This window comes from Hoplias malabaricus, unplaced genomic scaffold, assembly GCF_029633855.1.
Source record: "Hoplias malabaricus isolate fHopMal1 unplaced genomic scaffold, fHopMal1.hap1 H_4, whole genome shotgun sequence".
NCBI classification, from domain to species: domain Eukaryota; kingdom Metazoa; phylum Chordata; class Actinopteri; order Characiformes; family Erythrinidae; genus Hoplias; species Hoplias malabaricus.
This window is the reverse complement of record NW_027101327.1, coordinates 94,576-117,996: the sequence shown is the minus strand read 5'-3', so window position 1 is coordinate 117,996 and position 23,421 is coordinate 94,576. Positions and strand designations below refer to the sequence as shown.

The following is a 23,421-nucleotide window of genomic DNA, read 5'->3' as shown; positions in this document are numbered from 1 at the left end:
AAAAACTCCAGCCACACTTCTGTGTCTGATACACTCAGCGCCAATACGTCATCGTCACTGAGAATGATCCACCACCCTAATCATCCCTGCCATGTGGTGGTCCTCTGAGGGTCCTGACCATTGAAGAGCAGCGTGAAAGTGGGCTAACAGTGCAGAGCAACAAATGGACTACAGTCTATAAATGTATAGCTACAAAGTGCTACTGTATGGTCAGTGGAGCTGAGAGTGTAGTACAAGCTGGTGGTCGTAATGTTATGGCTGATAACTTTCATTTCTCTGGCAGCGTCTGTTGTCAGGGGGATTAAAAAAAAAAGCGAAGACGCTGGCAGTTACGTCAGCGCTGGGGCGGGAGGGAGGCTGTGATTGGTTGGTAGAAGCCCTTCGGCGCCAAACCCATTAAAACTAGGAAGCAGAGCTAGATCCTCTGTAGCGCGGAGTGTAAACACAGACTTTCCTTTTTTTTAAGTATAAGAAGTGTTAAAATGCAGCGAGAGGAGAATGTAAAAGCCAGAGAAGTAATAACAGCGCTTTGTAGGCTTCTTTCAACGCTGGGGGTGGAGTCTGTACCAACTGCAGAAGTGTTCAGAAGAGCCAAATTCAACAAAAATGAAGTGGTTAGTGTCGTCTGTGTGAATGCAAATGAATTCGTATCTCTTTTTCTACATTTAGCGAGTTTCCTAAAGAAGGTTTAACTCAACCAGAGATGACAGAGACCCTGGGGACACATGGGCAATCGTCGCGGTTAGGATGTTGTGGCTGAAGTATTATATTTAGGGCTATGTTGTAGGACCGTGTATGTGTGAGTGAGTGAGGGTAGGAGGAGGTCATGCACCTATATGAATGAACACACAAATATTTACTCATATACCAAGTCCAAATACAGCTGTAAAAGTGGACTTAATGTCTATTTATTTCTTTAAAAACAAGTTTTATTTTGACTACCTTTAAAGAAACACTGAGTAAGATTTATTTCCTGTAGTACAAATCAATCAATCAATTTGGATAATATGCACATAATGTTTTGGAGTGTTTAAGTCACTTCCCACTGTTGTTTTAAATATATAAAGGTTTGTTAATCTCATATCTCAAACAGCATAAGCATTTGCCTGTTATTGTCTAAATTTATTTACACTGAACAGCCATAACATTACAACAAGTGGAACATTGGTGCCAGTGGATCAGACTCAGCAGTGCAGCTAGAGTTTTCTAACCCCAACTGTGCAGCAACAGATGAGCTACTGTCTCTGACTTTACAACTACAAGGTGGACCAACAAGGTAGGTGTCTCTAACAGATTGGACAGCGAGTTGGAAAAACTCCAGCAGCCATGCTCTGTCTGATCCACTTGCACCAGCCAACACACACTATCATACCATCACGGCAGTGGTGAGAATCACCCAAATAATATCAGCTCTGCGGTGGTCCCGTGGGTGCCCTCTCCATTGAAGAACAGGTTGAAAGTGGGCTAACAAGGTGTGCAGAGCAACAGATGGACTAAAGTTAGTAATAGTAGAATTTAAATATTTAATATTTATATATATATAATTTTGAGACATTGTGATCACTGTAAAATGTTTTTATAATATAGCATCTTACATTACAAGAATATGATTTATTAATTTTTTTTAATGTTTAAATTCAATTATGCAGTATTTCATTAAAAAAAGTAAAAAAAAAAATCCCAGACCTCCCTCTCTCTAGTCACTTCTTCTAGTGGCTCTCCGGTGGGATACCAAGATGTTTCCAGGCCAGTCAAGACATGTAGTCTCTCCAGCATGTTCTGGGTCTTCCCCGGGGTCTCCTCCCTGTTGGACCTGCCCAGAACACGTTACCAGGAAGGCGTCCGGGAGGCATGGAGGCAACCAGACCACATGCCCGAACCACCTCAACTGGTTCCTCTCGATGAGGAGGAGCAGCGGCTCCACTCCAAGTCTCTCCCGTATGTCCAAACTCCTAACCCTGTCTCTAAGGGAGAGTCCAGACACCCTGCGGAGAAAACTCATTTCAGCCGCTTGTACCCGCGATCTTGTTCTTTCGGTCACTACCTAAAGCTCATAGGTGAGAGTTGGGACGTAGATTGAATGGTAAATCAAGAGCCTTGCTTTTCTGCTCAGTTCTCTCTTCACCACAACGGACCGGTACAGAGTCCGCATTACAGCAGTAATTGAAAATGGTTATTATAATTCCCTTTAATGGTCAGATGTGGCAAGATCAGGACAAAAGTAACTGTTTTGGTTTTCTGTTCCAGACACAAGACATGTGGAAGTTGCTCTATGGTCTCCTAAGTAAGGTCTTTCAACACGATTGTGCCTGCAGCAAGCCACAAGATTCGGACTTGGGTATGTGCATCTGTTCATTTATTCACCCCTTGAATTAAAGAAGAATGTGGTATTAAGTAGCAACCTGCATTTTCCCATAATATGTTAATTCAGCAGATAAAATGTAGTCGTGCAGAAGTGTGGTCTGCAGAATACTTATTTTTACCTTAAACTAAAACAATTAAACTGATCGGGGTACTCAAAATTCTACATATATTTAAATGTGGATACTATTTTTATTAAAACCTTTACCAGTACGAACTGAATCTGATTTTACAGTGTGTTGTATTTCTGTACATCACATTTCTGACTGAATGCAGCATGATGAAAGTAGCTAAGTATTTTTGCTTGTGCATAAGTGTAGGTGATGAATGTTAACAGCAGTTCCTATAGTGTAGAGGGTAATCACTGGACTCCACATTACAGCTTAGGGTACCCTGCTTTGGCAGACTCCTAATACTGCATTAGCCCACCTCTGTTACGTGATTAAAATTGTCTCAGAATAAGAGACATATTATAACATTTTTTTCTACATAGCCCATTTCCACAAAAGTTGGGATTTTATATTTAAAAAGCAATTAATTTGTTCCTTTCAAAACTTTGTAACACAATTTTAATTAAAAATTTAAATATTCTCTTACTCCTTTGTCACTTTATGCTTGTGTAGTATTAAAAATAACAATTGTTATTTGATTCAACAAAAAATAACCTAAAATTTAAGTAGTTTGAAAATGGCAAGCAAGAGTAATTTATATCACTGCATTGGAGTCCCATCAAGGAAAAAGTGCTGCAAAAGCATGTGCATGGATTTGATTTGTTCTTGGGGATAATATTGTATCCAAAAGTATGTGTAAGTTTTGGTTTCAATGATTTATTTTGATGTTAGCGGTCCTGAACCTAGCATAATAATATTTAATATTTTAGGGTGATGTGGCACAGCAGGTAGTGTCGCAGTCACACAATTCCAGGGTCCTGGGGGCAAGTCCTGCTGCCGGAGGCCAAAATTTTAAATGCGTTTGGTGTGTTCTCTCCGTGTCCGCGTGGGTTTCCTCCAGGCGCCCTCCCATGGTCCAAAAACACACGTTGGTAGGTGGATTGGTGACTCAAGTGTCTATAGGTGTGAGTGAATGTGTGAGTGTGTGTTGCCCTGCGAAGGACTGGCGCCCTCTCCAGGGTGTGGATCCGCCTTGCACCCAGTAATTATGTGTAGGCTCTGGACCCACCGCCACCCTGAACTGCAATTGAAGCGCTTACAGACAATAAATGAATGAAAGAATTATTATTATTTTGTTTTAAAAATAAATGAAAATTGTCATTTTTAATACTGTGCAACAGTTACCATTAAATGACAAAAGAGTGGGAAAATGAATTTTGAATTACAATTATACATTACACAAAAACACTTTAAAACCTATTTGTATTCCTTACATAATGTCTCTGTGGTTCAATTTGACAGACCAGTTGCAGCTGTTGCCAGTCATGTTACCATTTCCAAATATGGATTTCCTTTAATGGGAGTCGATACTAAATGTGTCCTGTCTTGTTTTTTATTGGATGTATGTTCACAGACACACAGCTGAGGTTTGTAAGGAGTGCGCTGTGGTACAGTGGTTATGGGGGCTCTTGGGTGACAAGGGCCCAAGCCAGTAGAAACATAGAGGAGATTGGGAGCAGACATCTGCTGCTGGCCCTTGGCTGGGTCATATCATCAGAAAACCTGCTGGAGTCCCTGCTTGGAGAGAAGGTTCATGAATTAGAAGTGCTCTCATTCAACCATAGGGTAAGAAAAAAGTACCAAAAGTTTGTATGACTTCCACTGGCGTTTTCAAGGACTACTTCACAAAGAACAAACTGAACTGATTAGGATATGCTTTATTGCCCTTTGTATTAAAATGTCAGTATTTTAGTGTGGAGCTTATTCTTAAATACATAATATATATATATATATATATATATATATATATATATATATATATATATATATATATATATATATATGAAAAAATTAAGGACATATACACTGTATATACATATACACACACTTGAGTTCAGCCACTAATCTTCTATAAATCTGCATGAGTATCATTTTAAAGTTCACACAGCACTGAGGAAATGTATTTCTCAACTTAGTAGATATAAGCATTTGGGGTCAAATGTATTTGATGTATTTGGACTGTGACAGTTAATTGGACAACTGACTGATTAACAGTTCCATGGCCAGGTGTGAGGTGTTCAGTCATTACTTTGTGAAAAATGAAGGAGATAAAAGGTCTGCAGATGATTCTAGATATTGAAATGTATTCAGTAGCTGACTGCTCAAGACAACTAAAGTGAACCAACACAGAACTCTTTTCTTGGTTGAGAAAAGCCCCTTCCCAACATCCAACCAAGTTGAGAGGACCATTTAGGGAGTTGCTTTGTCATTGTCTCCAATCAAGAGACGATTTAATAAATGTAAAAACAGCACGTTTTTCTCTAGATGCAAACCAAAAGGAAACACCCAAAAACGCAAAAGGCCAGGTTAGTGTTAGAAAACATCTAGAATAGCCTGCCAAGATATGGAACAAATTCTTTGGAAAGAAGAGACCAGTATTAACTTACACCAGAAGAATGGAAAAAGAACAGTATGGGGAATGAAAGGAAGTGCTTATCCAAAGTGTACCACATCATCTGTCAATGGAGGAGGAAGAATTATGACATGGGAGTTTATAGCTGCAAGTGAAAGTGGGTCATTGCAGTTTAGTGTTGTCTGCTGGTAGAAGTAACAGTGTGAATTCTAATGTTTGTAGAGTTATTTTTTTTTCTTGCTCAGATATAGTCAAATATTGCCCAAACTAAATGTGTTCTACAGTAGAGGTGAATAACAATAATAAGTTTTATTTTTAATGGCACTATCTCAGCACCTGTGGAGTGTTAAGTGCCTTGCTCAAGTGGACATTGAGGGAAGAAACTGCATTGCTCTTTCACTCCCTCACTCCCTATTTTCCACATATCCACAATAATAATGAGGTCACAACAGCACCATTATTTTTATTATTTTCACATAACCATTTCTTTCACATACTGAAGATCGCTTTACAGTTTCAGTCAGACAAGGCAATGTTCACAATTATAAATAAAAAAACACTTTTTATAAAATTCAGAAAATGTTTCCTCAACTCTTACTCTCTTACTAGGGTCATCAAGTAGACTTACAGACACTTACAGACAAGGTACATTTCATCTGCACACAAACAACAGTCATGTTTCCCCTCAAACAACACACTGTTCAACCTTAAAAGACGTGGAGCTTCAGAATGTAAACAACCAGAGGGAACTGCATTTCCCCACAGTGCTAGACATTCCATTTAACAGTAAAGAGGGAACGAAATGGAAGGAAAGGCAGGTTTAACTTTGGAAATTTAAAGTATTAGGTGTACAGATATGTTTTTGTGTAACGTATAATTGTAATTCCAAATTCACTTTTGTACTTTTATGGTAACTTGTGTAGTGTTAAAAAATGTTTAAATCATCAAAACCAAAACTCACATGTACATTTGGATACAATACTATCGCCAAGAACAGAACAAATCAATGCACTTTTTTTACTTGATGGATCTCATAATGAATGCAGTGAAGAATAAATTGAATAATTAAATATAACAGATTAATTTAAAAATATAATGACAATTGTGATGTTTAATATTATGCAAAAGTTACCACAAATGTAGCAAAACAGCAGGAGGCGTTAAACAAATAAATGCTTTAAAACGTATTTATACTCCTAATACATTGAGACTGAGAAGTGCAAGCACAATGTTCGATGTAGGCAAGGAGTTCCTGAGGGAATGCAGCAACACTAAAAGACCTACAACCCAGAGTAGACAGACTGAATCTGGGGGCAGCTTGCAGGCAAGAATCAGAGGACATTGGACATAGTTCTGAAAGATATGTGGGTGCAAGGCCAAGCAAGGCTTTGGAGACAAATTATAGGATTTTGTAACGCACAAACGTAACTGGTGAAGAACAGAGTAATATAAGCAGATGTTTTGATAAGTGCTAGGAGCCTGGCTGTAAACTGCTGTATGTTCTGGAGAGAGTGAATGATTTTTGAGAGATGCAGTGGTCCAAACTTATTGACAAGGATCTGTGCATCTTTAGAAGAAATCATAGGGTAGAGTTTACAAATATCTTGGTGCTCTTTTGAAATTTGTGTACTTTCACCCACATGTTAAATCACTAAGTGTTACAAGAATAGTTTACCAACTGAATTAAGAGAGGGAACTAATAATCAAGCATTTAAATATAAACTAAGACATGGTTGAAAACAAATCAGGCTTGCAATTGTGTATAGTTATATTTTTAGTTATTTATGTGTACGTATTTATATTTATTAACGTTTGAGCAAATGACATTGGCTTTAAGTTGGTAATCACCCGCACAGGGACTACAGAAAATGAGTTTATTAGCTAACTCTGACACATTTATACTGAAATGTTAATGTGCATTGTCCCTAATAAATAAATGAATGCAGAGGGACTGACAGGGGTGTCTTTTACTGCAAATAAATGTTCTGGCTAGGCTGAGATGGCTGTCCTGGTACCAGTAATGTAATTCACTTTTATTAACATTTAGTTTTATTGCTCAACCCATAATTTAATTCCTGATTACTGTTAATGCTAATAATAACTAATTTACCTTAATTTGTGGAGATTCAAAGATACAAAAGGTATAGTCGTTTGGAATAAAGCCCAGTAAGTCAGACACTCACTTGACACACCTTTTTTGTGTATCACAATGCAAACTAAGCTTATTAGTCTTCATTATACTGAAGTATTGACTCTTTTTAATGAATTTTTCTCCAGCTTTGTTAGAACACTCCACTCTGTAGAACAGCCAGAATCCAGTAGATGGCAGTGTAATATTAACATTTTGCCCCGATTTATTCAATCCCTGAAGAGTAAGAAAAGTTTTTTTTTGTGTGTGACAGATTTGCTTTCTGTTCTTAAAATGTGTTTAAACATTAATTTAGGACCTTTTTTAACTTGATAATTTAATCACCTGCTGTCTAGCCATTATATGAAAATATCTCAATTCAGACTTTGATTTTATTCTTCACTTGCAGGATGTGGTGCTTCAGGGGGAAATATACCCACTGTGTGTAAGAGTACGAATATACCATGTAGGGACCTTGTAGGGACCTGGGTAATTAATTGTTTTAAGTTTATTTTAGGGTTAGAGTTATGCTTGTAGTGCGTATGGAGAAGGTTAGGGTAAGTTGCCACAAAATGATTGGAAGTCTGTAACTACCTGTGTGTGTTTGATCTCATAGGATGTGTCCGGAGTGAATGATCTGGCTCTCCGTTTAAGTGAATCTGGACTGGATGGAGCTGGTGGAGATGTGCGGACCCTCCAGTGGCAGTATGGGAAATTAAAGCTACAGTGGAGAAATCTTCTAGCAGCCCAGAAAGAGCAGGCCAAGCTTACCCACAAGGCAAATGATCATGTCTTACACACACATATATGTCAGTTCAGGGTACACCAACTATTATTAAGGGTGCTGAAAATAATGGTATCTTTTCTTAGCAAAACTGAGAAACAGATGTTTGTCACGCCTTATGTCAGTGAACAGATTAAAAACCCCCACAAAATGTTCCGATATGCTCAGGATTTCTCTCTCTCACTGCCATCTCTGTTTTTTTCACCCATATTTCTTATCCAGTGAAAATCTTTCATAAACATTATAGACGCTCTGTGGTAAAATGGAATTACCAAATTTCTAATGAAGAAATGGGCTAAGAAGATTAAAACTTATTTGTCGAGCAAACAAGTTGCTTGTGTTCTCAGAACAATAGAGTTGCCATCACAGAATAGGCTTGGGTTATAGGGAGTGTTTCCTAATTAGGATTAACTGTTTAATCACCCAGAATAGATTAAAAAAAAAGTACTCAGTGGGGAAAAAAAATTCAACACAAAGCCACAGAGTGGAGCTGTTGTTTCATGTGATACATATACTTTGCAGGAATGGCATGTTAGAGGGTTTTCGGATCTTTTTTTATTTATCTGTCTACAGATGCATGTAGATAAGGCTTGAGTTCAAATCTGTATTTAGGTTTACAATTCACATTTTAACATATTGTACCGTGGACGGCGATATAGTAGTCGCAGTGTGTCCAGAACCTACCAGGAATCATTGGGCCAGTCTATTACAGGGCACCAGACACACACACACGCACAGACAGACACACTTATGGACAATTTTGAATGAATAACTCAGCTACAAACGGGTTTTTGGGTGGAAACTTGAGCATCCGGAGTAAACCCATGCATACACAGGGAGAACATACCAAACACATCACCGACAGTGACCCAAGGCGGGGCTAAAACAGCGACACTACCTGTTGCACATTCAGATCAATTCAGTTATATTTATACAGCACTTTTTTTTTTTTTTTTACTAGTGCTGTCAACATTAACGTATGTGATTATTCAGGAAACTTTAATGCATTCATTAATGCGGCCACACTTCCTCCCAAAATTCAGTCGTTTTACTCTAGTGACATATTAGCGTTTTTATTAGGCGATGTAAACCCAGCATTGCTACTCCTAAGTAGGAAGATTGCATTATTTTAATATGAAATATTGATTTAATCTCAAAACTAATTCTCTTTCTCTCATGTGTGCATGCACAAAACACACACAAAGAGCTGCAGTGTTTCATGCCTGGCTTAATTCACAAATCTCTTATAAATTTGTTGAAGCTGGAATATAGAGGTGTTTTATTGTCTGAGCTGTGAGCTGCAATATTCTCAATTAAAGTTTGTGTCCGAGCTGCTTTGTTTGATGCTAAAGATGTCTATGATTGTGGGGAAACGCTGTTCTCTCTGGTTTGTTTACATTCAGTTATTCACATCTCTTAAAGTGGACTGATATATTTGAGGGGAAAAAAGAGGACTGATGTTTTTTACATGCCTGTATTTTAACTTCAGTTTTTGAATTAACACAGAAACCCATTTTTACTCATGTTGACTTTTGGTCTGTGTTTACTTTCATGCAGTTAGCACTCTTCTGAATTTGGAGTCAGTTCAATCAACAGCAAAAAATAAGTCAATATTACCCACAGGAATGGAGCAGGAATGGAGCAATATCCTCATGCTTTTCAACGCTTACGGGTCTCTCTCTACTGTCTAAGCATCTCCGTTTGCTGTAACCAGAAAGAAAAAAATCATCAAATTCATTTTTAAACCCATTTACAGACACTGGGTATATATAAACACATTTGCTAGTACATACAACAGGGATGTGAAATCAGAAGTTTTTGGGAAGGAGGTCAGGGTGGCTAATGAATGCATATGAGGCCCCACCCCCGGCTTGATAGATGAATACCAGAAAAGGGTGGAGATTGGAGGTGGGAGCAAGTTTCTCCAACACAGAAATGACGTGAGTTCACAGGGTATATATAGGGTTGAGGGAAGGAGTTTGGGTGTGTTCCTACTCCCAAAATTATGTTATTACATAACTTCACTTAAACCATCGCGCTAGCAGACTGGTGAGTCCTCAGAGTTTTCTAAAAAGTATTTTAATCGATTGACACCACTACTAGAGATTTCACAGAGGAAATTTTGAAAATTCTAGGTCATAGACAAAAGTGAGCAAGCCAGTGCTACATCAACAAATCAATAGCACACCAATTTAAAAAGCCGTCCAGGGATATTCTATATTTTTTATGCAACTACAAATGTTTGTGGTGGCAAACTGTTAAAGTAGTGTAGACAACATAATTTGAGAGAGTAAAATAAATCTAAAGTAAATACTTTTCACTCATTTTGTCTGTTTCTTAAGGTCCTCTCTGAAATCTGCTCATCTTCCACCTCAGAGGCCAGCTCTGCTGATGTTCTTAAAAGCCAAGGATTTTCTGCACTTGACAAGGTGACACATGACAGTATTAGCTGAAATATTGAAAACTATATTTCTACTAGGATGGAAGGATACTACTAATAGCCATGCAGTGATAGATGAATTTGTATAATGGAAATATAACAATGCCCTTTTCAAACATTTCATGTGGATATACTCATCATTAGCTGCCATTAGCAACAAAAAGATGAGTAACACCTCCTATATGTGGCAGGGTATGCTGGTGGAACACAAAGTGAGTGCTGTCTGCCTACTGCAGCTGTCAAACAGCAGGATTTTTCAAGAAGTGTGTTAGAGAGAGAGAAATGCACCTCACGCTTTCCCTGTCTTTTCCCATCATTTCTGACTGACAGGCCAGAAAATCCTAGATGTTTAAAGACAGAAAGATCTTGATCTTGAAAGTCTAAAAGCCCACGCTCCTTCTCCTTATACCTTCTCCTCGTCTCTCCTCTGCTGCCTTTCCAAAATATGCTCTTTAAGAGGGCTTTTCCCCACAAAGAAAATTCTTTTTTCATGATTCTGAAGAGGAGAGAGGGGCTGTTTCAGATTGTTTATGCTGTTTGTGCACGGGAACGAGAGAAATGGGCCATGAACAAGTGAAACTAAAAGAGAAAATCACCAACAAGTAAAATAGCACCTGTATTTTGCAGTGGAGGAAAGTGAGTCTCATTGCCCTCAGGGCACTTAATGTATTCATGCAATGATCCTAGTGTTGGTAGAAGATCTCGGATGTCCATTACAAATTTAGACTCACTGCTGTGTCTGAACCATATGCAACACACACCAGGGTTTCTAAGAGTTCAGAACAGAAACTGGCTATAGATCTACACTCATTGGGCAATTTATCAGCTCCACTGACCACACAGGAGCACTTTGTAGTTCTTCAATTACAGACCGTAGTCCACCTGTTTCTATGCATACTTTGTTATGCCCATATAAGCCTGATCTCCAGTGGTCAGGACCTCCACAGGACCACCACAAATTAGGTATGATGTAGGTGGTGAATCATTCTCAGCGCTGCGGTGACACTGACGTGGTGTGTTAGTGTGTGTTGTACTGGTGCAAGTGGATCAGACATTTTTTATAATATAATCCTCCGTGTCACTGCTGGACTGAGAATAGTCCATCAACCAAAAATATCCAGCTGACAGCGTCCTGTGTCACTGAAGAACTAGCGGACGACCAACACACACTGCAGCGACAGATGAGCTTCTGCCACTGACTTTACAAGGTGGACCAACGAGGTCAATGTGTCTAACAGAGTGGACAGTGAGTGGACACAGTGTTTAAAAACTCAAGCACCACTGCTGTGTCTGATCCACACACCACCACAACAGGAGCGCTGAGAAGGATCCACCACACCTGCTCTGTGGTGGTCCTGCCCATTGAAGAACAGGGTGAAAGGGGACTCCACAGTCTGTAATTGTATGGTCAGTGGGCAGTGTTATGGTTGATCGATGTACAAATATCAAGTAATGTGGGGAATATTGAGTAGGCAGCCATTTCGAACACAACTTTGAAGGCAGAACATGGATGTTTCTGTCCTTCTACAGTAAATAGAGCTGCAGAGATGAGTAATCAACCACTTGTCTGACCAGCCTTCTGTATGACCACCAACAACATAGGCCATTATCTCTCCTTCTGAAAGACTTTTTCAGAGAAGAGATTTAAGATGTAAGAGAAAGCTTTCCCAAGGACATGCTTTTATCGCATGTCTGTGGAGATTTATTTTTGTTTTCCTTAAAATTGCATAAATACCTGCAGTGGTCAATAGACTAATATGTATAGTTGTCCACTAGTTACTAGTCACAGAATATTTTTCGCTTTACTCATGTATTATGATGTTGATACATTGTGCTGTACAGACGTCAGTGACATTACAGTCAAAACAGCCATTGAATTATTATTTTTGAAGACATTTAAGGGATTAATTATACAAAAATCCACTTGCTTTAGGGAGGGGAAAGTCAAGGGAAAATCACTGGAAACAACTGATCTTCAAAAGAATTATTAAAATATGACCCAATAGACCACTAAAACGGTCACACACCACCAGGTCAACAGTAATTTCACTTGTAGGAGTACATTCTAAAATTCTTCAGATCTAAAAATGTCCATAGTGTATTCAATGGAATTTGTACTACGGGTCTGAAAGAATGTGTAACTGTCAAGAAGCAAAGAGACAAAGAAAATCTGCATCTAAAAACAAGCCATTGATGTTCTCAGACCAATGGACTGGCCGTTTCAGAGTAAACATTTCATTTATTTAACCTTTCATACTTTACAAACATTAGTCTACACGAGGGAACCGTATTATTTTGGCAAGTTGCATTTTTTTTTTAAATATTTATTTCATAAATATACATCATTTAAAAATATTTGTTCATTGCACTGAGGCCCTAGGTCTGCTTAGTTGTTTTAAGAGCCATATATGCTCTACATTTAGTGTATTGGGCAAGGATTAACCTAGTCCTGGACTACATCACATTCTGAGGGTTGGTTCTCAGTTGGAAGGAAAATTAAGTCAAATACAAGGCATTAATCCGTGTATAAAACCATACCCTTAATACATTTGCAGGGAATTTAATCTGATGTTTTGATTTATTTCAGGATCTGGAGCGCATAAAATCCTTGAATGGAATACTTGAAGCATATCTGAAGTGGAAAGATATGGAACCGCTCTTCTGGTTCTGGCTGGTATGTAATTCCCTTTATAAAAAAAAAAAAATCAGAAGGAGCATATTAATTAAATGTACATTGAAATTGTACCATGATTATACATAGGATATATACTGTGACCGTGACACTGAAATGGATTAAGTGGAAAGATGATAATGATGATATATACTGCATGTCCACTCTTGTACTATTGGAACATTGATTTGAACAACAGATTTGATGTCCTTTTCACGTTCCTGATCTGCTAAAACTCCAGCCTAATGCTTTGGGGGCTTTATACCCCTCTAGCCCACACTTAGCAATAAGCAGGCTGATACAGGAATACCTGTTCCAGAATCTCACATCCTTTTGGCATTGTTTTCCATTGGAAATGACTTTTGGAAAAGTTATATTGCACGCAATTGAACAGTGCCCCGAATGCCATTTTTAAGACTCTGGAGCTGCAGCAGTAATATTCTGCTAATGTTTTAAGCTTTGTTGTTCATAGGGTGTTCTGAAAAATCTGCGTCCAATGCCCATCCGCTTTAAAATCCCAGTCTCTAGGCTGGATTCCTCGCAGAGCCCTCCAGTTCACAGCCCGGCTTTGCTCGCTAGCCTTACTCAAGGGGACAGTCTTAGTAGGTTAACAGACCTATGTGGAGATTGTGGTCTAACTGGAGGTATGAATCTGACAGAATGAACTGCGGCGTCACCACGCATTGTTGTAATTAGTTCAGTTTTTAAAACAGAGGATATGTAGGTTAGGCTGTCTTAGATTTATTCATGCAAGGACTATGTTGAAAAGTCTGGTAGAGTGGGGGTTTCTGGGAGCACAGCAGAGGGCTGTGTCTTTTTATACTGTTAGCGCTGGAGAAGCTGTGCTGCTTTCTTGTCATGTTCCTCTATGTTTTCAGCTAATTAAAAATAACTCTGCGTAATAGACTGAATTTGAGTCATCATAGTTTCTCCTGGGAAACCTGAATGGTACAACATTTTACAGTTCACTAATATCAACAGGGAGGAGGAAAATAAATAAATGAATGAAACAAACAAAATTAAGAACCTAATATGTATCCAACAAACTAATACTTGGGAGCAGCCCTAGTCAGCAGTGGGTGCACCAGCAGCTGAATTCCTTAACTAGAATTGTATATCTTCATGTTTTCAATCAGTTGTAAATAGGGATGTGCTTAGGTATATGAGTAATCTGTTAACTATTTAGGTGTCAGTATTCAAATAATGAACTATTCAAACTATTTGAGTATCTGTTACCAATGGATCTTGTGAAGTCATTCAGAAAACAGACGTTGAAAAAGAGAAATCAGCACTTTGGCAGCACTTTAACTAAGAAAACAACAGAGCAGCGTGGACGCTGCATAGCACCAAACTTGCTTACAACAGTTTAATGAGTTCAGTGTTCAGTCACTAAAAACTAAAACATTCAGCACAGCTGCTTAATCCAGCAGGAGAAATTAGAGCTAAGCATATGACAGTGATGATGTTTATTTCCAGTCCACGATAACATGATTCCCTCGCTCTGAAATAATCACAACTTATCGCAAAAATGGCAGTGAGATATGGACCCCCCTTAATTTTGTAGAAATTTTGTAAAGAACTGATGAGTGATGTTGAGCCAGAGTATATAAAACCATCACAAAAAGAGTAGAAAGGCTGTATGAAGAGAGCCAGTGCCATGTAAATTAAACTTAAATGCCTCAACTGACTTAAAGTCCTTCATAACAATAACTTGTCCTTACATACGTGAGTGGAAACTGGAAAGTTTTGTTTTGCAGTCACGCTGTTTTGAAAAAGCACATGAACTGAAGGGTTATGCACATTCCAAGGCACAGTTGGTGTTTATTTGATGAATATATTCGGGGGAAAAAAGACTGAATTATAGCATATTTTATATTTTTTCAGTGTTACACTTAAGATAATAGCAGATAAATAGAAACTGTGCATTAAAGATTGCATAAAGTTAATCAAATTTTGCTCTGTGAAGGACTAGCGCCCCTTCCAGGGTGTATTCCCGCCATGCACCCAATGATTCCAGGTAGGCTTTGCACCCACCACGACCCTGAACTGGATAAGCGCTTACAGATAATGAATGAATGAATAATCACATTTTAAGTTTGTTTCCTATAGATGATGTTTTAAAATACTTTCAAATTAATAAAATATCATTTGACTTGTCCCAAATTTTGCAGTTTTTAAAATGGACATCCTGTGTGATTCACAGGGCATACGGACCAGAACTATGCTAATAGAGCCGGGTCAAGGTATTAACTCATGGCTGTAACGGGGTATGAGGCTTTTGATACGGCTCCAGCCCTGGCTTACCAACTCTGCCCTGTTAATTATGGAAGTGTAGCATCAGTCTGAGACCACAAGGCGCTTGCTCGTGTTGGCTTGCCTCCAGATTGCAGCGAAGTTATAAAGAAGTCGATCTGCTAGGAGGAGCAGATCCAGAGCTCTTGGCAGGAGTCTCATATTTCCTTTTGAGCGCACAGATTAAAGTGAAAAGAAGTGAGTGGGGAAAGGAGCGAGTGTTGCGATGTTTGAGACGGCAGTCATTGAGAAGCCTCCAGGAGTCCTTTGAGACAGTAAAATGGAGGAAAAATTCTATCCTGTTTCCTGCACCTGGCAGATGCAATAATTTATGTACTTTTTTTTTTTCTTTCTTTTTTTCCTTCATGTCCAATCCAGGTCACTGGGAAGTGGTTAGTCCATGAGCCAGGCAAAGTTCATTATAAAGGGGGAGGGGGAAAAAAGTTCAGGCTTCATCTTCTAATACATGTTTGTAGTGAGAGTTGAACTGCGCAAAACCTCTAATACTTGGATTTACTTGGAAGGGAGCGAATGATAAAGAGGATGTCATGCCTCAGTAATTCGGTTTCAAAGGCCTTTTTATAAGAAATTGAAATTGAATTGAATCCGGCCTTTAAAATGCAGATGAGTTCTCTGTATCACAAAACCAAAAGGGAGGAAATGGAAGTCAAATACCAGGCCCACTGCATCAATAGAAAATCTATAGCCCTTAATGAAAGCCAAACATTTTAAGCACAGAGTGCTATTTATAAAGGATTGTCTAGCCACTGTATACACAAGACAGATGGCATTGTCTTGCATTTACCCATGCCAGGGCCCTAACACCCCCCCCCCCCATACCATCAGAGATGCTGGTTTTTGAACTTTGCGCTGATTGCAAGCCGGAAAGTCCTTTTCCCCTTTGGTCTGGAGGACACAACGTCCATGATGTCCAAAAACAATCTGAACTCGTCAGACATTTTTGTGGATTCGTCAGACCACAGGACACTTCCACTTTGCGTCAGTCCATTTCAGATGAGCTCGGGCCCAGAGAAGCCGACGCCACTTTCTGAGTGTTGTTGATATCTGGCTTTCGCTTTGCATGGTATAGTTTTAACTTGCAGTTGTAGATGGAGCAACAATTCAGGGATGCTCCCTTTATACCCAATCATGACACTCACCTGTTTCTAATTAACCCTTTCACCGGTGGAATGTTCCAAACAGGTGTTTTTTGGTCATTCCTCAACTTTCCCAGTCTTTTGTTGCCCGTCACAACTCTTTTGTAACGTGTTCCAGGCATCAAATTCAAAAAGAAGTGAATATTCACCAAAAAAAAATCTGTTTGAACATTAAATATTTTGTCTTTGTAGTATATACTATTGAATATATGTTGAAAAGGATTTGCAAAGCATTGTATTCTGTTTTTATTAACTGTTTTACACAACATCCCAACTTCATTGGAATTCAGGTTGTAGAATAATGGTCTCAGGTCTACCAACCCCAATGTTAGATTCCCCAAAATGAATGAATTTAAAGAATCAATGAGTCATTTTCTCCAGTGATTCTGCTCCTTTAGGAACAATTTTTTATATTGATATCTAGTGACTTGAATGTGTCAGAGATTCTGTATGAAACATATTTAAAGATGATATATCACACATTCGACTCAAGTAATCAGCAAGACAAGGCATATGCTAATGGCACAAATGGTGAAGTTAATTCAAATATATTTCTTTCAATAATAATTTAAGTGAATCAAGCAGAACTAGTAATGTCCGAATCCAATCTCAAAAATTTGTATCTGGGCCAATCACAGCTTTATTTTACTGATCCGTATCTGCTTTATTGGGCTTGATCTTAAGCGTGATCCTCAGTTTCCTCTCGGTGGCAACATCACACTCTCTCTTCCTCCCCCTCGAGCCAGTTGTGACCAATGTGAATATTCCCTCTAGCATCAGTGTTTCTAAAATGTAGCACACTTTGTAAATGTTGTCATATCAAATTAAAAGCCCTTTGAGTTTTAATAAAAGTCTGAAGCGGCAGCCGTGAACTGAGCAGAACTGTGGTTTTTATTTGCTGTGATTGTGAATATTAAGCTGCTCAAGCACTTCAGAGTGGTGTTGGGATTATTATTCTAGTTTTGAAATATTCTGTTTGTAAAACTGCAATACTGTACTGAGTGGAATTTAAATCAGCTGTTTGTGAAGACACCTTTTGTTTAATTTGTTCATTCTTAATGCAAGATATTCAGTGTGGAGCACAAACTGGGCTGATTTATTAACTATAATGTACTTAAAGTGTGCACTGTATAACAATAAAAAACTTGATTTGGATATCACTAAGCAAAATTATGGAACACGGTTTACATGTAGCAAGTAGATTGTTTTAAAAATCTTGCCTAAATAAGATAATTTATATTTGACAGCACCTCATCCAGCATTCATCAGGGTTTACACAGCAGACAAAACAGCTTCAGGATCCAGAAAATATGAGTGAAAACGTATATCCAAAACATTAGGCCAAATCAGTCATTTTAAGCAATCCCTCACAAAAAATATCTCTAGAAAAGTTCTATAGATTAAAAAAAGCCAGAAAATAAGTTTCCTTTAGTGTCTAATCAACTATGAAGGTCAGCTGGATCACTAGAGAAAGCTTTAGTAAAAGTTTCCAGGCTGCTGAGGTGTTTTTCAGAAGAACTTCACACACATCAGTCAAATGGGTTGAGTTAGACTGTGCTTGTTGAATGAATGAATAAAACGGCGAATGAGGAAATCCTAAAAATGAGTTAAAAACCTCAAGTCAAGGCCATTCCTTTCTATAATGAATGTGTTTAGAGAAGTTTCCTTTTATTTTCTAGCACAGTAACATTAGTGTACTTGCTAATTGACTGTGTGCTGTCGAGTCTGAAGGACACAGGAATATTTCATTAATATCCAAGTGATACATCCCAACTGTGCATGCTACAATTGAACTGTTAAACCTCAATCTACAAGAACCCTTTAATTTTATTTCAGCTTTTCAGGAGAGTTTTTTTTTTACGTTTTTTCGAACAAATATTTGATTTATCTTTCACCTCCATTAAACATCAGTCTTACCGTTTGGTTGGGTTTTTTGCTTCTCACTGTACAAGGAATCCTAAATACTCGTGATAGTGTTGAGGTTTGTGCTCTAAAGCCAGTCCTTTGACAGAAAACCCCAGTGTCATCTTAATTTAATTTGCAATTCAGCTGGCTTTTCTCAGTGAATTAACTCAGTCATACATGGAGCTCATTTTACTTCAGCTTAAACATTAATTAAGACCTTTTTATAGAGCACTTTTTCTAAGGCAAGGTTACAATTTGCTTCACAAAAAATGTTAAAACGATTAAAATAACTCAGGTGTTGCACAGTGGCACATCAGATAGTGTTGCTGCCACACTTCACCTCAGGTCACTGTCTGTGAGGACTTGTGTGTTCTCCCTGTGTCTGTGTGGGTTTCCTCTGTTTGAGTTGTACCCACTGCAACCCTGTTTGGGATGAAGCAGTTACTAAATAGATGGATGCATGATTGAGCGAATGAATGACACACAACTAGGTTTCTTAAATGAGACTCAGAATGTTAGATATCAAGGTGAATATGGTGTATAAGCAGCAAATCCATAGTCCCACATGTAACAAAAACAGAAACTAAGAATCACTATGCAATTTCCTTGTTTACATATTTGAACAAAAAGTATATTTGGTCCCCTGCAATGAAAATATATTTTACTGTTGTTGCTATTTCTAAAGCACATGGAATACAAAATACTCTTGTCCCCTGCTTTTAAATGAAAAGAAAAAGAACTCTGTGACTCTCTGCTCCTAGCACTGTGTTGTTTTTTTTTATAAGAAGTGATATCAGTGCTTGGAGTCACAGCGCCCAAACCAGCAGCTCTCAGCACTTTTAGGTTTCAGTACATAGCGCTTCTAAAGTTAAATCAGTTAACCCTTTGACGTCGGAGCTCTTGTGAATGGGATAAAACAGAAAATTTGCCAAAGCTTATTTTGTCTTAGAAACATAATAAACACACCCCCAGGAAACCTTGAACAATCTACTTTTTCAATACAGATTGTATTCGTTTAAGCCGTTGTGATAGAAATAAAAGTAACAAGGCAGCTTCTATTCAGGATACCGGGGAAACAACGTTTCCACCCCTAGGATAAAACATCCAGGTTTAAAACACCACCAGGCACCCTCAATCTCCCCTTCACTTGTTTCCACTGCAGAAAGGGAAACAGCTGCAATGCTAACGAGGGCGAGAGTGGGGTGTAGGATGTACTAACAGAATGTGATATTGTATGAGGGCAGCACAGTGGCGCAGCAGGATAATATATAAAATATATAATATGCTGGATTAGGAACTACTGCCTGGTTTCTACACTCATTCATTTTATCAGCTCCACTGGCCATACGGTCTTAAAAATAACAGTGCAACAAAAGGTTTTTGAGCGATGCCATAGAAGAACCACTTTTGGTTTGATAAAGAAACTTTTTTGCTAACACATTTAAATGGTAAAGAACCTTAGGATCAAGTGATGACTTTTTAAACCTTTAAAAGATTCTTTACACTCACAACACAAACAAACACGGTTTTTATGGAACCAAAATTGCTTTTTCTATAGCATCGCTCAAAGAACCTTTTGTAGCACCTTCATTTGTAAGGTTACTTAGCAAACAGCAGCACTGACCCTGCCTTTCAATGGTCAGGACCATCTCAGAACAAGTATTATTTGTGTGGTGGATTGTTCTCAAAGTGGCAGTGACACTGACATGTTGGTGTTGCGCTAGTATGTGTTAAACTGGTATGAGTGGATCAGACTCAGCAAGGCTTCTAGAGTTTTCACTACCCTCAGTGTCACTGCTGGACTAAGAATAATCCACCAACTAAAATTAACCAGCCACTTGTACCAGCATAACACACACACACAAAAAATCCATCCATCCATCCATTATCTGTAACCGCTTATCCAATTTAGGGTCGCGGTGGGTCCAGAGCCTACCTGGAATCATTGGGCGCAAGGCGGGAATACACCCTGGAGGGGACGCCAGTCCTTCACAGGGCAACACAGACACACACACACATTCACTCACACACTCACACCTACGGACACTTTCGAGTCGCCAATCCACCTGCAACGTGTGTTTTTGGACTGTGGGAGGAAACCGGAGCACCCGGAGGAAACCCACGCAGACACGGGGAGAACACACCAACTCCTCACAGACAGTCACCCGGAGCTGGAATCGAACCCACAACCTCCAGGTCCCTGGAGCTGTGTGACTGCGACACTACCTGCTGCGCCACCGTGCCGCCCCACACAAAAAATAAATAATAATAATAATAATAATAAAATTAAATAAAAGTAAAGATACAAGTTAAATGTTCCTAATACAGTGATCATTCAGTGTATACTGTCCTTTACTTAAGCTATACAGCCCCACTCTTCTCCCACAATTTTTGCAGGTTATAAATGTCGTCTACAGCAATGAATACAACAGATGTCCATAGGTAATTTAAACAAGGTGTTGTTCTGGAATTTATTGTCATACGTTGAACAAGATAAATGTAACCAGAGTGCGATTATGGAGTTTCCTGATCATAAACAAACAGTGGAAACACAAACACCTGACACCTGAGATGGTTGCCACACGATTTTCCTAGAGGTCAGCATTTTGCTAAAGAGGCTTTAATTCAATAATGCATGCCATTAGTAGACAAAAGCTCTTACGCTGTACATTCATCCTTATACAGGACAGTGTGATTGATGGCTACCTCTCAGACAACTGCAGGGAGGGTTCAACTGACACATTGCTAAGTGATCAGGCTGTCACTTGGAGCTGTTCCCACAATGACCAGGCCAGAAGATCCATGAGACATTTAGAAAAGATGCTGCTAAGGCTACACACGACTCGACATCTCAAAGGAGTGGGGCAGTCCATGCACACGCTCACTTCCCAGGTAATGACCACACACACACACAGTTTGACAAAGATTTATATCATACACACAACATATAACAAACCCGAGCGCCAGAATATGGACATACTCTATAGACGTACTTGAGCTTTTAGCTCTCAAAAGAACACCAATTAATTTAGGCTAAAGGCTTCAGTAAATCATACATGAAGACACAAAGCTCAGACCCTTAACAACTTTTTTATGTTTTCAATATATCATGCCATCTCTCCAGCTCTTGCTTCCTCTCCATCTCTCATTTCCTCATTATCACTACTCCTTGTCTAGCCATCACAGCTAATCACTTGCAACAATCTTTTTCTTTCCTCAAGCACCCTTCAAACTGCTCCATTCCTCCCCTCAAAAATCAGAACAAGGAGATTGTTCCTTGCATGTGAAATTATACTTCATTATGGTTTATTACCTGTGCGCTCAGAGACTCTTCAAACAGACTTCCCCAGGACTCTAATATCATTTGAGATAATGGAGGAGGATTAGAGCTGATGGAATATGATCGGGGAAAAAAAAACTAGGTCATCTCGTCATCACGTGGCTTTATTGCTTGAATACATTTTTTTCTAATGCGGTCGAGTGTGGAGTTTGTGGGTGTAATTAGTTGATTTGTGTGTCGCAGAGATGCAGTCTTATCTGTGGTGGTTAATGACATGCTGATGAGTTTGGCCTACTCTCATTCTGACCGATAGTTTGAGGAGGCTCATATTGCAGTTTCAGTCCATACACACACGTTCCTTACAAGCACCCCATGTCCCATATTGTTAATTTGGTAGCACTACTACTTATGACTACCTGACATTTCAGTTAAGTTCAATTCAGTTTTCTCTATAGAGTAATTTTTACAGTTGGCACTGTAGCAAAGCAGAGTTACAGAATTCCAGGTCCTGGCCACCAGTGACAAAGCTGAGGCAACAGTGGTAAAGAAATACCCCCATAGAACATGAAGAAGAAGACTTTTTGAAGAATAATTTTGACTTCTGGGCAAATACATTTCACATGCAATATTTTGCATCAACTTTCAATTTTGATTAAGTTTAACATGCAAATGTGCATCCCCTATCAAAAGCACCACTGCTCAGGCTGCCTGACCGTTGCAATTTGAAAACTGGAGAAGTTATACCACACTTTAGTGCAGTTTACAAAATCTAACACAACTGAGAATCACAGTAAAATAGAGCTAACCAAACTTTTCTCTAAGGATTTCTCTAAGGCTGCTGAATACCAAAATGGAGAACACTGATTTCCAAAAATGAAGTGAAATGCAAAAACTCAGTGTTACCGGAGCTTAAGTCTGTGGATGACATTGCCCATGATAATGTCATGAAAAACAATGAAAGTTAACCCAAAGTCAAGACCTTCTTTACAGATGTGCTATTTTGTAGCCTTCATTACAGCACAAATATCAAGTCTCTACCTCTGGTTGGTAACATTGACCTCTTGTTCTCAGCAGGACAAACACACAATTGCAAGACTTCTCAGTCAGGAGCAGAAGGAGGAGGTGGAAAAGAGAGTGGCTGCACGTTTACAAGCTTTACCTGGAGCTAGCACCCCCACAACTACATCCGGTGGCTTCATACCGTACCTTCAGGAGTCCAATGCCTTCAGGTCAACTCGCAAGCCACATAAAGGTGACCCGGGCCGGGACATGGCTTCAGGAGCGCTTCAAGCCTCTCAGGTTCTGAAAGAGTTGAAGGATAGAGAGGCATTTTTGCAGTGGGAACTGGAGCTGCTGAGGCAGAGCCACAGGGAGAAAATACAGGCACAGGCCAGTACACTGAAGGGACTGGTGCTTATCCCACCCCTCAAGAAATAATATCCCCCCAAATTTTTTAGTTATTTATTTTTTAACACCAAAATGTCTTACACCTAAAGCTAACAAGCAGACCCCCAGCCTTTTTCAGGCTTGACCATTTGATGTTCCTTTATTTGCTCTTTGTTTATTTGATATATATTTGGACTATTCTCAGTCCAGCAGTGACACTGACGTCTGCCGCTACAACAAGAAATGTAACGTGAACCTCTCACTTAAGCAGAAATGCACAAATATTACTAGGCTTGTGGGATAATGATGAAACAATTAGTAATTTGTCATTTGTCTGCACAGAACAGATTAAAAACACCCTCAATTTTCACAATACCTGGTGCTTTATTTTTTTTTGTAGCTGCTGTTAGCCAAAGCCATGCCATGTTTTCACTCAACAGCATTCTCTACCCCGGCTTGTTCTCATACTAACAGTGTGGCACTGGGTCTGGCGC

The 23,421-nt window shown here is 39.0% G+C and overlaps 1 protein-coding gene and 1 long non-coding RNA gene across 4 annotated transcripts in view; one reads left to right on the top strand and one right to left on the bottom strand.

The window, feature by feature from the left end:
• The window catches only part of LOC136686067 (uncharacterized), a 34,390-nt gene that overhangs the window by 8,317 nt on the left and 2,652 nt on the right, over positions 1-23,421 (bottom strand). Inside the window, exons 2-4 of one of the 2 annotated variants that reach the window (XR_010800277.1) lie at positions 22,748-22,843; positions 9,418-9,500; positions 3,682-4,046 (exon numbers count right to left, since the gene is read on the bottom strand). This is a non-coding gene — a long non-coding RNA (uncharacterized lncRNA). Of the gene's footprint in view, positions 1-3,681; positions 4,047-9,417; positions 9,501-22,747; positions 22,844-23,421 lie in introns of those variants that run through there. The other variant, XR_010800278.1, reaches the window with a different exon arrangement.
• Positions 414-23,421, top strand: tedc1 (tubulin epsilon and delta complex 1). 2 transcript variants are annotated; one of them, XM_066659553.1, is made up of 8 exons: positions 414-614; positions 2,248-2,338; positions 3,886-4,097; positions 7,629-7,790; positions 10,139-10,225; positions 12,824-12,910; positions 20,947-21,153; positions 22,616-23,421. In XM_066659553.1, exons 1-8 carry the CDS (start codon positions 483-485, stop codon positions 22,976-22,978), a joined length of 1,341 nt encoding a protein of 446 aa, XP_066515650.1. In that variant the 5' UTR covers positions 414-482; the 3' UTR covers positions 22,979-23,421. The 2 variants fall into 2 exon arrangements, with proteins under 2 accessions (XP_066515650.1, XP_066515649.1); XM_066659552.1 differs by having other exon boundaries at positions 22,613-23,420.